A 15,014-nucleotide genomic window follows, 5' to 3' on the forward strand; every position below is an offset into this window, starting at 1 on the left:
CTCTTTAGGTAGTGGCATTTCCCGCGCCATGAGCGATCTAGACACTTTGTTTGTTTTGGAATTTCGCACAAAGCTACTCGAGAGCTATCTGTGTTAGCCGTCCCTAATTTAGCAGTGTAAGACTAGAGTGAAGACAGCTAGTCATCACCACCCACCGCCAACTCTTGGGCTACTCTTTTACCAACGAAAAGTGGGATTGACCGTCACATTATAACGCCCCCACGGCTGAAAGGGCGAGCATGTTTGGTGTGACGGGGATTTGAACCCGCGACCTGCGGATTACGAGTCGCACGCCTTACGCGCTTGGCCATGCCGGGCCGCATCTAAACACAAGATAATCAAACCTACTGAAAGTTTATCACAGAACTTGAAAAAGTCGAAATAATTTTTATTTTTTCGATAAGTGTTATATTCATCAGAATGAGTATTCTTGTTCCAACATGCGTCTGACATTTAATTACTTACGCACTCTTATTGATACAATTAGAAAAAATCATTACAATAATAATGTATGTTATCCGTGCTTTTTACGGATATAAAATTATCAATAATCACACAATCTGTGATGCTCTTCTATTTCGTTACAGGATCCTATCTTCCTACTGCCGAACATAAATTGAAATATATATATATATATATATAAACCTTTAACAACAACAGTTGTTTAGAAACATTTCATGTTGCAATGCCTCTGGTGTCATCTGAAGATAAAAGTATCGAGATTTAATATGTGTAATATTTCATCAACAGTGGTTGTCTTAAAATTAGTTCGTTTCGTGATAACACAGTTGCATTACGACGAAGATATTTAAACTTCAATGTAAGTGCTTTGTTTCTATTAATATGTTTAATTTCTAAAAAGTTTGGAAAAAATTTCATAAACAAGTTCAAATTAGTTTAACATTTTTTTCTTATAAGATGTTGCTTTACAGTTGCAATAAAATATGAGTTAATTCATACTATAATTTTAGTGACCATTTACGGTTTGTTTTATCAAAGATTCCTTGACATTTTGAGGAAAGTAAGGATTTCAAGTAAAGTGCAGAAAGAGAGATTGTTAATAATCTAAACTTCAATCAAATGAACAACAGTGACGATGAAATTTCCTTCCACCTACCTTGTTTGTTGTGCACGTATCAGCTGGGAATATGAGCATGATATGAGCAAGAAATATAGCCAGCTCCATATTCATTTGTATGACACGATCGACAGTGAAAATCCTAAAAAAAAAGAAAGAGAAACGCACTTTATTAAAAATGTTGGTTGAATGTATTAAAGTTTATTACAGTACATGATAGGGACCAAAGTGAAATAATATCATATTTAATGACAAAATAAACAATAGCAAGGTTCGAAAGCAAGTTTTACAAAATTCTAATGATTATAATAAAATTGTGTCATATAAATTTTAAAGAAAAAAACAGGCTTGGCATGGTCAGGTGGATATGGCGCTCGACTTGCAATCTGTGGGTCGCGAATTCGAATCCCTGTAACACCATCCTTTCAGCCGTGGGGGCATAATAATGTGACAGTCAATCCAACTATTCGTTGATAAAAGAGTAGTTGGTGGTGGGTGATGATGACTAGCTGCCTTTCCTCTAGTCGTACTTTGCTAAATTAGGAATGACTAGCGCAGATCGCCCTCGTGTAGCTTTGCGCGAAATTCAAAACAAACAAATAGAAAAGAAACATCTTTTTCATTAAAATATACAAGAACTAAAAGAGTTTGTGTGAAAACTAACAAGGACGTAGCTGACATAGCTAAAATGAAAAAAAAAAAAAACAATTGTTTTTTAATATGATATGTACTGAAAACAATAAAAGAACTTATGTTAAGTAAAGGAAATACGTTAAAAATAAACTTCATTGTAACAATAATTAACAAGAAAAAATGCCAACATTAAATTTACTAAACCGTTTATTTCGCCATTCTGTAATAAAAAGGTTATTTTGTTTTACATGGTTCTTTGGATTCAACTGAATTCAGAGTATTGTGACCTTCGTTGGTAAGTTCATAATGAACAATAAACAATATATTTTATATATATGCACACCAATATGTCAAGCTCTATTAGGAGTGAAGGAATTAATTCATGATCCCAGTATTGTTTTTACCTCCACATACCAGAGGGACTGTAGTAGTTCAGAAGACATACATCGGCATTGTTACCAGTTTGTCCGAAAATATTCGTGGAACAAAGCGCAAAGTTTATTAACTTTTTTCTTTGCTTATTTGTAGAAAAATAAATGTGTCAAATGTTTTTACAATATTATTTTCATCAAAATTTGTTTGACTGCAGAAACTGATTGTGTCAATGAATCAGCAAGCTCTGTTTTGGAGGGCATGCTATTCAGAAAAAAACACCCTAAAATTAAATATGCTACACTTATTTTCTATTTATGAGAAAGGTGGTTAAAGAATTATACAATAAACAAATATACGATACACAAAAATAGAATACGCAATATGTCAATTTTATAAAATAATAGTGGATCACCATCTTTAAAATTGGTGAATAGTGGCCTGACACACTCAATAATCCTTGTTCTGAAGTCAACAACCCCACAAACCTATACGTATACACAAACATCAAACTTCTAGGTCTCTCATTTTCCGAGATATGATATATTATTAAGAGAAAGGCCGTTATTTCGAAAAATGGCCACTTTGGCCACTACAGGGGAAATCTGGGATGGTACTATAACTAAATTTACATTCTTTGGCATGATGAACATTGTTAAGGAGTTTCATACTTTTGCTACAAAAAGCACAACTCTGTTCTTTTCGTGCACTTATCCTCTGTACTAACATGAATTTTATTCGCAAGTATCGCTTATGAAATACAAAATTAGATAGCAAGAGCAGATATCAGTGCTTAAACCCACAAGGGACGATAACTAGACCCATCATTCACTGACTGTGACCAGATGGGGGAAAAAACAATTACTCTTAATGAAATAAAGATGCAATGAAAGTGAAAGTGATTAAGAATGAAAATTAAAAAAGTAAGTTACTGTAACTTGACCAAAGGGGATGTTGAGTAAAGCTTATTTCCTAAAGTTGTCGATGCAGCTTCTATAAAAGTTACGTAAGTGTTGTATGGATTAACTAAAATGTTCCATTAACACGCATGTATTAGTTAACAAAGGTATTATTTACCTTGAATGATCTATATGAAGATAAAATATCGTTTACTATAGAAACGATCTCTATATTAAAGTTAGTAGTCCTATCTTTAATACATCTCAAAATGTGTTGAGCCAACTTCGAGAATCTTCATAATTTATATCTACTTCCCAATTTAATACATCATACGTATTTGGTAACTTCAGCCATATCGTTATTATAGCATAAAATGACAGTGTCTCACTAAGTGATTTAATGCTTATTAACACAATCAAAGATAGTTCTTACCTTAACAACAGGAACAAAAGCATGGTTAAGATTGTATTCTCTGTTCGAGTTAATACTGTGGCCACTGATTTAAAGTCAGTTCTTATCTTAATGAGACTATGGTTAAACCTCTTATGATGGGTAAGACTGTACCTGCGACTTGAGCCAAGAATATATCCACTATTTTAAAGTCAGTTCTTACCTTAACAGCAAAAACAAGACTATGGTTAAACCTGTCATGACGAGTAAGATTGTACTAGCTGTTCGAGTCAAGACTATAGCCACTGTTTTTTCTACCTATAAGTAAACAAAGAGAAAACTCTTGTGTATTTCATTATATGATAAAGGTAAATAACTCAGGATGTTACCTCTCACGACATAGCTCAAAATAATTCAACACACTAAAAGCATCACTGATGAGTATTTAGGTATCTCTGATCTTCCTTGACCTTTTTTATCATCTCAGCTAAGCGTGAGTTTTTCCTAACTGGAATTTGTGTGTGTTTGTAAATGTGTAGGTTTAAGCAACTCTCCTCGCTCAAGTTTTTACTGGAATACAAAATCCTTCTTGGTTCTGAAATTTATGTTTCCTGTCTATTTCTTTAGCTTTCATGAAGTTCTAATCTTTATCTGTTTTAAAATACAAGGCAACTACGAAGAAATAGTATAATAATACGCTTTTAAAAATAATAACTTAGTTCAACCTAAACGATTGACTAGGATCATCTAACATGTTTTATATAGAATTAGTTGACTACATACTAAAACAAATTGAAAATATTTCTTTATGGTTCAAACTAGAAAGAAGAATAACAGAACACAAGGTAACAGTGATGTAAAGTAAAGAATTACAACAGTGCAGAAGAGAAAGTAACAGTGATGTAAAGTGAAGAATAACAGTAGTGTCTAACAGAAGGTAACAGTGATGTATAGTAAAGAATAACAGTAGTGTCTAACAGAAGGTAACAATGATGTATAGTAAAGAATAACAGTAGTGTCTAACAGAAGGTAACAGTGATGTATAGTAAAGAATAACAGTCGTGTCTAACAGAAGGTAACAATGATGTATAGTAAAGAATAACAGTAGTGTCTAACAGAAGGTAACAGTGATGTATAGTAAAGAATAACAGTAGTGTCTAACAGAAGGTAACAGTGATGTATAGTAAAGAATAACAGTGGTATCAATAGAGAATAACAGCGATGTATAACAGTTCATATAAACTGATAAGAAATAATAATCACAATATGATATTAAAACATGTCACAACGGTGATATCTCATTAATACCACATGCGGTCTCAGTGTATTTGTGTTTTGAGTTGTCTATTTCTTTATGTTAAATACATATAGACAAAGTTCTCATATTCGTATTTATACTTTTTTACTTTCGTTGGTTTATCTTTCATCACTGATGAAATGTGAATCACATAATATGTGAAAAGCTTTTTTTTCTAAAAAGAGTATTATGACAATATAAACAGTAAAATTTATATTTTTTTAAAAAAACGAACATTCTTTTGATCATTTTGTATTTATTAAGTCAGTGGATAACCTTTACACATATACTTGTAACTGGTCAATTGAAACAAAAGACATGTATACTCACAGGAGACATTGTTGGGGTTGGTCTTGGTGTGGATGAAGGTGGGGGTCGAGCTAAAAATAATTAATTTTAAGTTATGTCTTAAAACTTACAAAATAATAAAAACTCAATTGAACATTGTAAGTTCTGGAATCCACATTCCAGACAATAACATATAATTGATGGTTCACTTAATTTACTTCACTCATTCGAAAAAAACAAACACATATATACAGTCATGTGAAAAAGTTAGGACACTCTATGAAAGCCTCTGTGTTTTTGTAACATTTTTGGATATATAGATGTTTAATCTCAATTTTAATAATACTGAGATATTATAGGAATATAACTAAACAATTAAAACTGAAGAAAAGACTTTTCAAGATCTTCTGTAAATGTAATTCTACAAAATTGCATATTCTATCTGAGGAAAAAGTTAGGACACCTCCACATTTATTCCTACTTAAAATGGCTCAACTCTCACACAGGTGTATCACACCAGGCGCACATGATTAGAAGATCGTTACACAGCATTTTGAATGAGACTTGCCCTATTTAAACCTCAGACATTTAGTTTGGTGTGCTCATGACTGTTGAAGTGAGAGTGAGCACCATGGTAAGAGCAAAAGAGCTGTCTGAGGCCTTCAGAAAGAAAATTGTAGCAACTTATGAGTCTTGAAATCAGCCATTCTACTGTCCGGAAAATAGTCAACAAGTGGAGGGCTTTCAAAACAACTGCCAACATGCCCAGGTCTGATTGTTCAAGCAAGTTCACCCCGAGAGCAGATCGCAAGATGCTAAAAGAGGTCTCCAAACACCCTAACATGTCATCACTGGACCTACAGCAGGCTCTTACTACTGTTGATGTGAAAGTGCATGCCTCCACAATCAGAAAGAGACTGCACAAGTTTAACTTGCATGGGAGATGTGCAAGGAGGAAACCTTTGCTCTCTAAGAGAATCATCAAGGCCAGACTGAAGTTTGCCAGAGAGAATGTAGACAAAGACAGGACTTCTGAAATAATGTTCTTTGGACAGATGAGTCCAAAATTAAATTATTTGGACACCAGAACAGAAGACACGTTTCGCGTAAACCAAATACAGCATTCCAGGAAAAGAACCTCATACCAACTGTGAAGCATGGAGGTGGAAGTGTCATGGTTTTAGGCTGCTTTGCTGCAGCAGGACCTGGACAGCTCACAATCATAGAATCCACCATGAATTCTACTACGTGTCAGAGGGTGCTTGAGGAACATGTGAGTCCATATGTAAGAAAATTAAAGCTGAAGCGAAACTGGACCCTGCAACACGACTATACCCAACACATACCAGTAAATTCATCAAGGACTGGCTGAAAACTAAGAAATGGAGAGTCCTGGAATGGCCGAGTCAAAGCCCAGATCTTAATCCCATTGAGATGCTGTGGGGTGACTTGAAACGGGCTATACATGCAAGAAACCCCTCAAACATCTCACAGCTTAAAGAATTCTGCATTGAGGAGTGGGGCAAACTTTCTTCAGACCGATGTCAGAGACTGGTAGATGGCTACAAGAAGTGTCTCACTGCAGTTATTTCAGCCAAAGGTGGTAACAATAGCTATTAGGGGGTAGGGTGTCCTAACTTTTTCCTCAGTTAGAATATGCACTTTTGTAGAATTACATTTACAGAAGATCTTGAAAAGTCTTTTATTCAGTTTTAATTGTTTAGTTATATTCCTATAATCTCTCAGTATTGTTAAAATTGAGACTAAATATCTATATATCCAAAAATGTTACAAAATACACAGTCTTTCATAGGATGTCCTAACTTTTTCACATGACTGTATGTAGTAATACAAATATCAAACATGGGAATTAGACTTTCTATAGAAAGAAATTGGTTTATATCTTGCTGTTCTGACTAAACTACTCGAAGAAAAATAGGGAAAAGAACATTCAATTAATCATAACTTACTGGAAAGATTCATAATACTTTGAAACTCAAAAATAATTACTATTTTAAGATTAAAATAAGTAACTTCTCCTGAAGTGTTTTATCAACTCACTATTCTTTAGCTTGATGTAGCCATTTAATTTGTGGTTTACTAAAAGTGACCAATTCAACAGCTCTACATGCAAGCTTTAAGTGGTCCAGCTTCAATAAACCAACTCAACAGGCTAAGTTTGTTTCTTATTGTTTGATATTTTAGTGTGATTTAAGTAGTTTCATTAAATTTATGTCTAATTTTGTAATGATCAGTTTAACAAATTCATATTTATTTCTTTAAATTTTTCGTTTGATGCGAACAGATTAAAACTTCTATATTTGTCATTTAATATTTAGTTTAATTTTGTCATTCCAACAGTCCTATGTCTCTTACTTTAGTTTATGTTCATATGACTTATTCAGCAATCCCGTTTAAGACTATACCAAAAAGAAATCCTAAACAGGGTAGGAAATGCCCAACAAGAAGTCTCATTAGTGAGTCGTACGGGCGTCACTGCGAATAACTGCAAACATTCACTTTGGCATGGTCGATATAAGCGTTTGCAGAAAGCTGGCTGGAATGTTATTTAAAGTGGTGAAGATGGCTTCACGAAGATCATGTACTGTTTGGAATTGACGTCCATTTCTATAGACGTCCCTTACCATCCACCTCCCAAACATTTTCAATGGGGTTCAGTTCGGGCAAACACGCTGGATGGTCCAAAAGAATCACGTTATTTTCCATGAAAATGTCCTTTGTCCTGCGGGCATTGTGGATTGCAGCGTTATCCTGCTGAAAGATCCAATCATTTCCACACAAGCGAGGGCCTTCAGTCAATAAGGATGCCCTCTCCAACATGTCAATGTAGCCAGCTGCTGTTTGGCGCCCCTGTATAACCTGAAGCTCCATTGTTCCATGGAAAGAGAAAGCACCCCGCATCGTGAAGTGTCTCGTGTAGAAAATGTCTCCGGTGGGATATCCTTATCGTGCCAGTAACGTTGAAAGCCATCTGGGCCATCCAGGTTAAATTGTATCTCATCAGAGAACAAAACCTTCATTCACTTTTCTACGTCCCATGTTTGGTGCTTCTCAGCAAAATTTAACCGAGCTGTTTCGTGGTGTGGAAGGAGTCGTGGCCTTTAAAGACGTTTACGGTTTTTAAAGCCTTTTTCTTGTAGATGCCGTCTTATTGTTTTTGAGCTGCATTCTGCATCCATAAGGGCCTTAATCTGGTTCGACGATCGGCTGGTGTCTTGCCGGACAACCTGTTAAATCCTCCTGCTCAACGCCGACGAAATTTTTTTGGGCCGACCACTTGAAATTCTCGTTCTGTATCCCTCAAGGTCTTTTAAGCAATTTGCAACAGCAGTTTTACTATTCCCAATCTCACCAGCGATGGCACGTTGAGAGAGACCTTGCTTTTGCAGATCGACAATTCTGCCACGTTCAAACTCTTTTAACTTTTTAGCCTTTGCCATATGTTTACCCAATGTAACACAGGAGATGTCAGTGGGAGATGTTAACAAAGCTAATACTTGAACACGAATGACTAAATTTAGTTACGTGTTTACCGATAGATCTTCGGTTCAGTATGGTCTTAAACTTTTGACCAGCTAGTATTTAGGCTAATTTCATTGTGTTCTCATTTTCTCTATTATATGCTACAAAAGTTCTTATTTTTATTTTTTCCTTTTCTTATTTTCATCTTTTGAAGCTTTACTCAAATAAGTGGGTGAGTCTAATAACGCAAAATGCATATTTTTTCTTTATGTTCATTGGCCTTAAGATTTTGGCCAGCAGTGTATATGATTATTCATGTAACAAAATCAATATCGATTACAACTTGGTACTAACTATACAAATGGAAGTACGCATTTGAAGATCCACACACAGTTATTCTCTTTTTTACCAAACTTACACATTTAATCTCACTTATACCTACTAATTATTCTACTTTGGAATTTATTTTTCTGACATATACAATGAAACTGAAAGAGAAAAAACACTTTTACTTAAATCATAAGATTCACTGAAATATCAATAGGAATTAACATACAAAATATGATCATTGTTATTGTGATGGAATACACTCTATGCTGTCAAATTGAGAATGTATGTTAAACATATATGTAATTTGTATAATGAGACAGGTTCTATAAACATCTTGTATGATTCATTAGTAAAATAAACAATTTTATTAGACACATGTAGAACGATGTCTAATTCATCTCTTACACTAAAACTTTACCAAAACATACATAATAATAATAAGATCAAGTTATTATATATAGCGTCTGTAACCTCATATCAGTTCATATTAAAAATTCAGTACTTGGTTGGTCCTCCTCGTACTCTAATAATCTCCGCAAGGTGACATGACATGCTATCGATAAGAGCATTAATATAGTCAATAACTTACATAATTTTATCCAAATTTGTTATTATAAGATGTTGCAATTCAGCCACAGTAAGTGGTTTAGGGTCGCGGTTAGCTATATTTTGACTCAGTTCTGCTCGACAGCTCTCTGCGGATTATGATGGACATGGCAAACTTGTAACTTTCTTCTTGTCGAAATAATCTTGTACAATACGTGCATTGTCATACTTGTACACAAAGTTATTGCCAAACCTTGCCCTAGCCTAAAGCAAAAATATAATCTCCATGTGATGCTTGTAGGAGGCGTCAATGAAGTTTCCCTGTAGGATATGAAGACCGGTTTTCTATCGTGATAAATAGACAAATAGCTGCCGATGCATGTACACTACTACTTTTGAGAAAGACAATCTTCCTTCATATGTTCTCCAGGTAAACGATGAACACGAATCCTACTGTCAGCTTTGACAAACTGGAAAGAGGACTCATCTGAAAAGATAAAAAGTGTCACCAGTGTTCTAACTCTAAGTTGACACACTGTCTTGTCCATGTAACACAGTGGTAGCAATAATTTTTGGTTACTATAGGCTTCCAGATAAATCGTCATGCCTTGTTTGACTAGTCTCCTATTCACTGTTTTAGATAGCGTTGAATAAATGTGTTCATGCCAATCCTGTCATAAGATGTTTCAATACTTCTTTCGACCTTAACATGTAAATCTAATCAGAACATAGTCATATCAACGTCTAACACTAGACTTTTATAGAACAATGTTTTTGTGAGTTTGATGACGGTTCAGGATTCTAGATACAGTACTCTTGGGGGCATCCAATTATAGTATCAATGTCTGTTTGCTTCAGATCGTTTTTATATACAGTCTAATATTTTGATATTCTATGGTTTCTGGCACATAACGAGGCATACCTCCACATCACGAACAGACACATTATGTGAACAAAGCATTAATCTGTTTCGAAAAATCACATGTTTTTTTGTATAAAACAGGTGTGTGTTTTATAACAAAAAAAAACACTCATACAAGACAAACAACTCTACAAAGTTGTCTGATCTTTGCTATTTTTTCTGTAACTACTCGGAAATTTATTCAGTAAATACTCCTTGTGTGCAGACAATAACATCAGTATAAAAGAGTATGCAAATATTTTCGCCAAGACTGTATGAATTTCGAAAACTAGTTAGGGTAATGTTAGACAAAAAAATATATTCAACGTGTATTATTAATCATAAAGCAATATTAATACAATAACAGTCACAATCAAAATAAAAATGTTAACATATATCAAGCTATATATACCTACATGTAAACAAAGGTTGGCTTTACTTTAATTCTTTATATCTATGTAACTCATGATTAATTCAATTCAAATCTATAGACATATATAGTACTGTGCAAAAGTACTAGAACAAAGTAAAAAAAAAAGGTTTCAGGCTATTTTCAAAGAAAAATTAAGGATAAATCACAAGTGAAACATTAAAAATTTATTGACTTTCATATTTAGTAACACAGAAATTCGCTGGAACTGCTTGAGTTTAGCAAACAGTTAATATTTTGTTGACCCCTTTTGCTTTAATAACTGCATTGTTGCAGTATTTTTAATGAGAGTGTCCTTTGAGATTTTAATCTAAATGTCTGTAACACATTCGCAACAAGTTTCTTTAGAAGTAACATTTGATTTGCTAAAAGTTTGATTTAACCCCAAATTTTCTCAGATGGGAGCCCGGCATGGCCAAGTGATTAGGGCACTTGACTCTTAATCTGAGGGTCGCGGGTTCGAAGTCCCATCACACGAAATATGCTCGCTCTTTCAACCATGAGGGCGGTATAATATATCGGCCAATCCTACTAGTTATTGATAAAAGAGTATCCCAACAGTTGTCAATAGGTGGTGATGTTTAGCTGCCTTTCCTCCAGTCTTACACTGCTAAATTAGGAACAACTAGCACAGATGACCCTCCTGTAGCTTTAAGCAAAATTCAGAAACAAACAAACAAATTGTCAACTGGGTTGAGATCGGGACTCTGTGAGAGTCATTGCATCATTTTAGTAACTCCAGCAACTTCTTTTTTTAGTTAAATTGTTCCTGCATGGGATGTTTTAGCGTTTAAGCTCACTATACTTTTGGTATTAGAACCCTTTACCAATAATATGCAAACCACCAGATATACATTGACGAAGAAGTATCTGATGGTACTTGCATTGGTCCATTATTTTATCTATTTTGCAAATATCTCCTGTCACTTCAGCAGAAAAACCCAGATCATCACACTACCTTCTCCATGCTTTGAACTAAATACTTCAAACTTGGACTCATCTGTCCATAATACCCTTTTTCAACAGTCAACGGTCCAGTTTTTGCACGTTTTAGCAAATTTCAATCTCTTGAAGACATTTAGAGATCGAAGTAAAGTACTTTTTGAATACTACATGACAAAATATTCTACTCTCGTTGAGTCTTCTTCATACTGTAGATTCTGGACTCTTTTTCTGTTATTTCATACCTGGTCGTTTATCACATGCTTAAGATCAGTGACAGTCTTCCTTCTGTCCCAAAGGCTGTATAAACAAAGATACTTAACATCAGTATCATTAAGTTTTGGTGTTCTGCCTCTTCCTTTTCTTATTTTCCAAATTACCTGTCTAAGTCTCACGATCTAGAATGCATTTGACAGTGTTTGTGGAACATACATTCTAAGTCTGCAGTAATTTTTCAGAATAAAACCAGCTTCATACAAAACTTCCATGCGAACTCTCTACTGATAATTTTCTATATATTTTTGGCTGTGACATGACAATATATATATATATATATATATATATAAGAGTTAAACACTTTTGGTGTGCTATTAAACTGATTTCTTCTACCATGTACAAATATTATATGTAAGCTCCTTCATAGCTTGTTTCTATATAGTTATACACTATATGGAGTACAATGATAGTTATTTCTTACTCCAGATATGATCAATATGTTTATTCAGACAGAAACTTTATGACATGCCCTTGGTTCAAGTATATAGGAATTCTAAACAATAATAAGTATATTTTCACCCTGGCTCATTGGATTGTCAACACGGATTGATGAAACACTACCATTGTATTGAAATTTACTTTGTGTAATGGTATGGAACAATTAGTCCATAAAATGGAAAGAATGACCACATATTTTCTTGTCCTAGCACTTTTGGACAATGCTGTACACTGCATAAAACAAATAATAATTGGAATTTGTAATATTTGGCTGTAAAAAGAAAACACGAAATTACTGTTTTAAAATAAAGTAAAATACAAAATTTCAAATGCACCAGATTGTTCACGAGCTATAGCTGGACCTGAAAGAAAATATTTAGATATTTATCCCGTGTAAAGCTATGTTAAAACTGAACAATTACAAATGAGTGTTATTGTCTAAAACAGTTATTTTTCATAATGTGAAACCGCTTCCAAACCAGAGAGACAGTTACCCATACATCTAAACAAAAAGAGCTAGCGTTCACAAGATAAGCAAAAAAGTAGTTTTTGACTGCACTACCTCAAGGAGGGAGATTGTAGAGAAGATGACGTTATAGTGCCACAAAGTGGCCTAGAGAACATATTTCTAGAAGATATTACTTGACACCATACTTTGAGTGCTACTTAATAAAAGGTGTGTTGGTAGAGGTGCATGTTACCATTTGTCATAGTTATATGATGTGGCACAAAAGAGCTAGGGGTGAATGAAGCTACCGAGGTTCTACTCTTGAAATGTTGGTCCTTGACCCTCTTGTAATAAAAGTATTTCTTACTGCCTTTAGCCAAATAAAGATATTCTTGAGACAGTTGATAGATCTTCTCCAGTGAGTTTCTGTAATCTAGCACGTACTAATATGTGTTGCTCTCATCTTACGTTTCCTCTCTTATTCACAGTTCTTTCAATAACTGCATTGGACCTCACGCTGTTCTTCCATACAGTAATTCGAAATGTCAAATCCCTGAACTTGTTTATGGAACTTCTCAGTAAGTAAATAATACTGCCTGGATATACCTGTTTCAGTTGCGTGATATCTTCTTCAAATAATCTGCAGTGAAACATCTTCATCACTTGAATTTGGTATTCTGTTAGGACTATAATCTGTTTAACTTTCCCAGTGAAGCTGTCTTGATAGATCTGACACAGCATACCCTTCTGGCACTCTCTTCTGTAAGTTCCTTTTTCCTTTTTCTTGTACTCAAATTTATTCCAGGTACTATCCCAAAGTTTCTGTAGCGAAGAGTCTTTCTTCTTTGCTTTGTTCAGTTTTTGCTGGCCTACATTCTAAGTGCTACCTTCTGATACTAGCAGAGGTATGATGTACAGCTTGCATTTATTTTCTTGATATCTTCTGGTGACTGTGGATACTTCTATAGCAAAGTATATTGTCAATCCCCAAGTCGTAGATAGCTCCATAGTTTCATACACATGGCCTTAAGGTCTTCCATATAGTATGGAGTGACAACCTTTATTCTTGTTATGGGAAACCTTTTCACTGACCCTTCATCTGGTCATCAGATACTAGACCAGTTGTTACTGCTGTACCCTGTGTCTGGTAACACTTTCAATTTCTTGACTCTGACATAGCTATTATGCTGTGGTTTGTTGACATCTCTCAGTGTTTGTCACACGCTCTAATTACAATTAGTACTGATCGTAAATCATGCACTTGGTAATATTGTTGATAGTACTTCCTTATTATGGTGAATATAATGAGTTATCTTCATTTTATTTCTTCTGGCAACCGAACCATGGAAAAAGCCAATCTTTTCTTGTTTCTTACCAGTACCATCTTTTGAGGTAGCTACAATTGTTATATATTATATATGTAAAAACGGCTGGTATGGGTAGAGAAAGCACTATGTAGAGGAGCAAAGTTATATATTGATATTTCTGCTGTTGGTTATTGGCTTCATACTTGAAGCCTTTTGCTTTCATATACTGTTCTGCCAACTTAATTATCTTGTCCATGTCTTTTGGTGCTTTTTCTTTTAGAAATAGTCATATGTAAATGGAATACGCGAACATGAAGTGTCCACGTATCAGTAAATATGCCAGTCCTCCAAATCTACCTTCATACTTGCTCATGTCTGTTCAGCTTCTGAAGTTTCACTATCGATGTACCACAACTTGAAATGCAGTTTCTCCAGTATCAGGTTGGACTTCTTTAAGCTTGCATTATAAACCTTATTCAGTAAGTTTATAGCATTTTAGAAAGTGCTTTAACTTGTCATAATCCATGACATCTTCTACATCATACTCAAATACACTTGTAGGCTTTTTCTTGTGAGAAGAGGGCTGAAACAGACTGCCCAGTCACATTTCCTAGCTCTGACTTTAGATTAATCTTTCATAGTTCTCCAGAATATAATCCATATTGTCTTCGTGCTGAAAATTTATCAGCCAGGGTCAGTTGGCTCTCATCCCATTGTCATTCTTGGATCCTCCAAATTTCCATTGGATGAGTTTGATTGTCTCAATTTGTGCTCTTCCTTTTTCTATTTTCAGCCTCTTCTTTTCTTTTCTCCCAGTTATTTTGTCTATTTTTAGTCTCTCCTCTCTCCACGTTATTTCTTCTTTCTCAGTTTTTCTCTTATTATTTCTTCTTTCCTTCTTTGCCTCTTCTCTTGATGTCATTTCATTATAGGTCTTCTTGTTTAACAAATTTTC

The 15,014-nt window shown here is 34.5% G+C and overlaps 1 protein-coding gene across 3 annotated transcripts in view; it reads right to left on the reverse strand.

The window, feature by feature from the left end:
• The window catches only part of LOC143255306 (putative adhesion G protein-coupled receptor E4P), an 87,646-nt gene that overhangs the window by 25,816 nt on the left and 46,816 nt on the right, over positions 1 to 15,014 (reverse strand). For all 3 annotated transcript variants that reach the window (XM_076510763.1, XM_076510761.1, XM_076510762.1), the window contains exons 6-8: positions 5,001 to 5,050; positions 3,597 to 3,691; positions 1,118 to 1,220 (exon numbers count right to left, since the gene is read on the reverse strand). In XM_076510763.1, the coding sequence (XP_076366878.1) occupies positions 1,118 to 1,220; positions 3,597 to 3,691; positions 5,001 to 5,050 (248 nt within the window). The remainder of the gene's footprint in view (positions 1 to 1,117; positions 1,221 to 3,596; positions 3,692 to 5,000; positions 5,051 to 15,014) is intronic.

This window comes from Tachypleus tridentatus, chromosome 7, assembly GCF_004210375.1.
Source record: "Tachypleus tridentatus isolate NWPU-2018 chromosome 7, ASM421037v1, whole genome shotgun sequence".
NCBI classification, from domain to species: domain Eukaryota; kingdom Metazoa; phylum Arthropoda; class Merostomata; order Xiphosura; family Limulidae; genus Tachypleus; species Tachypleus tridentatus.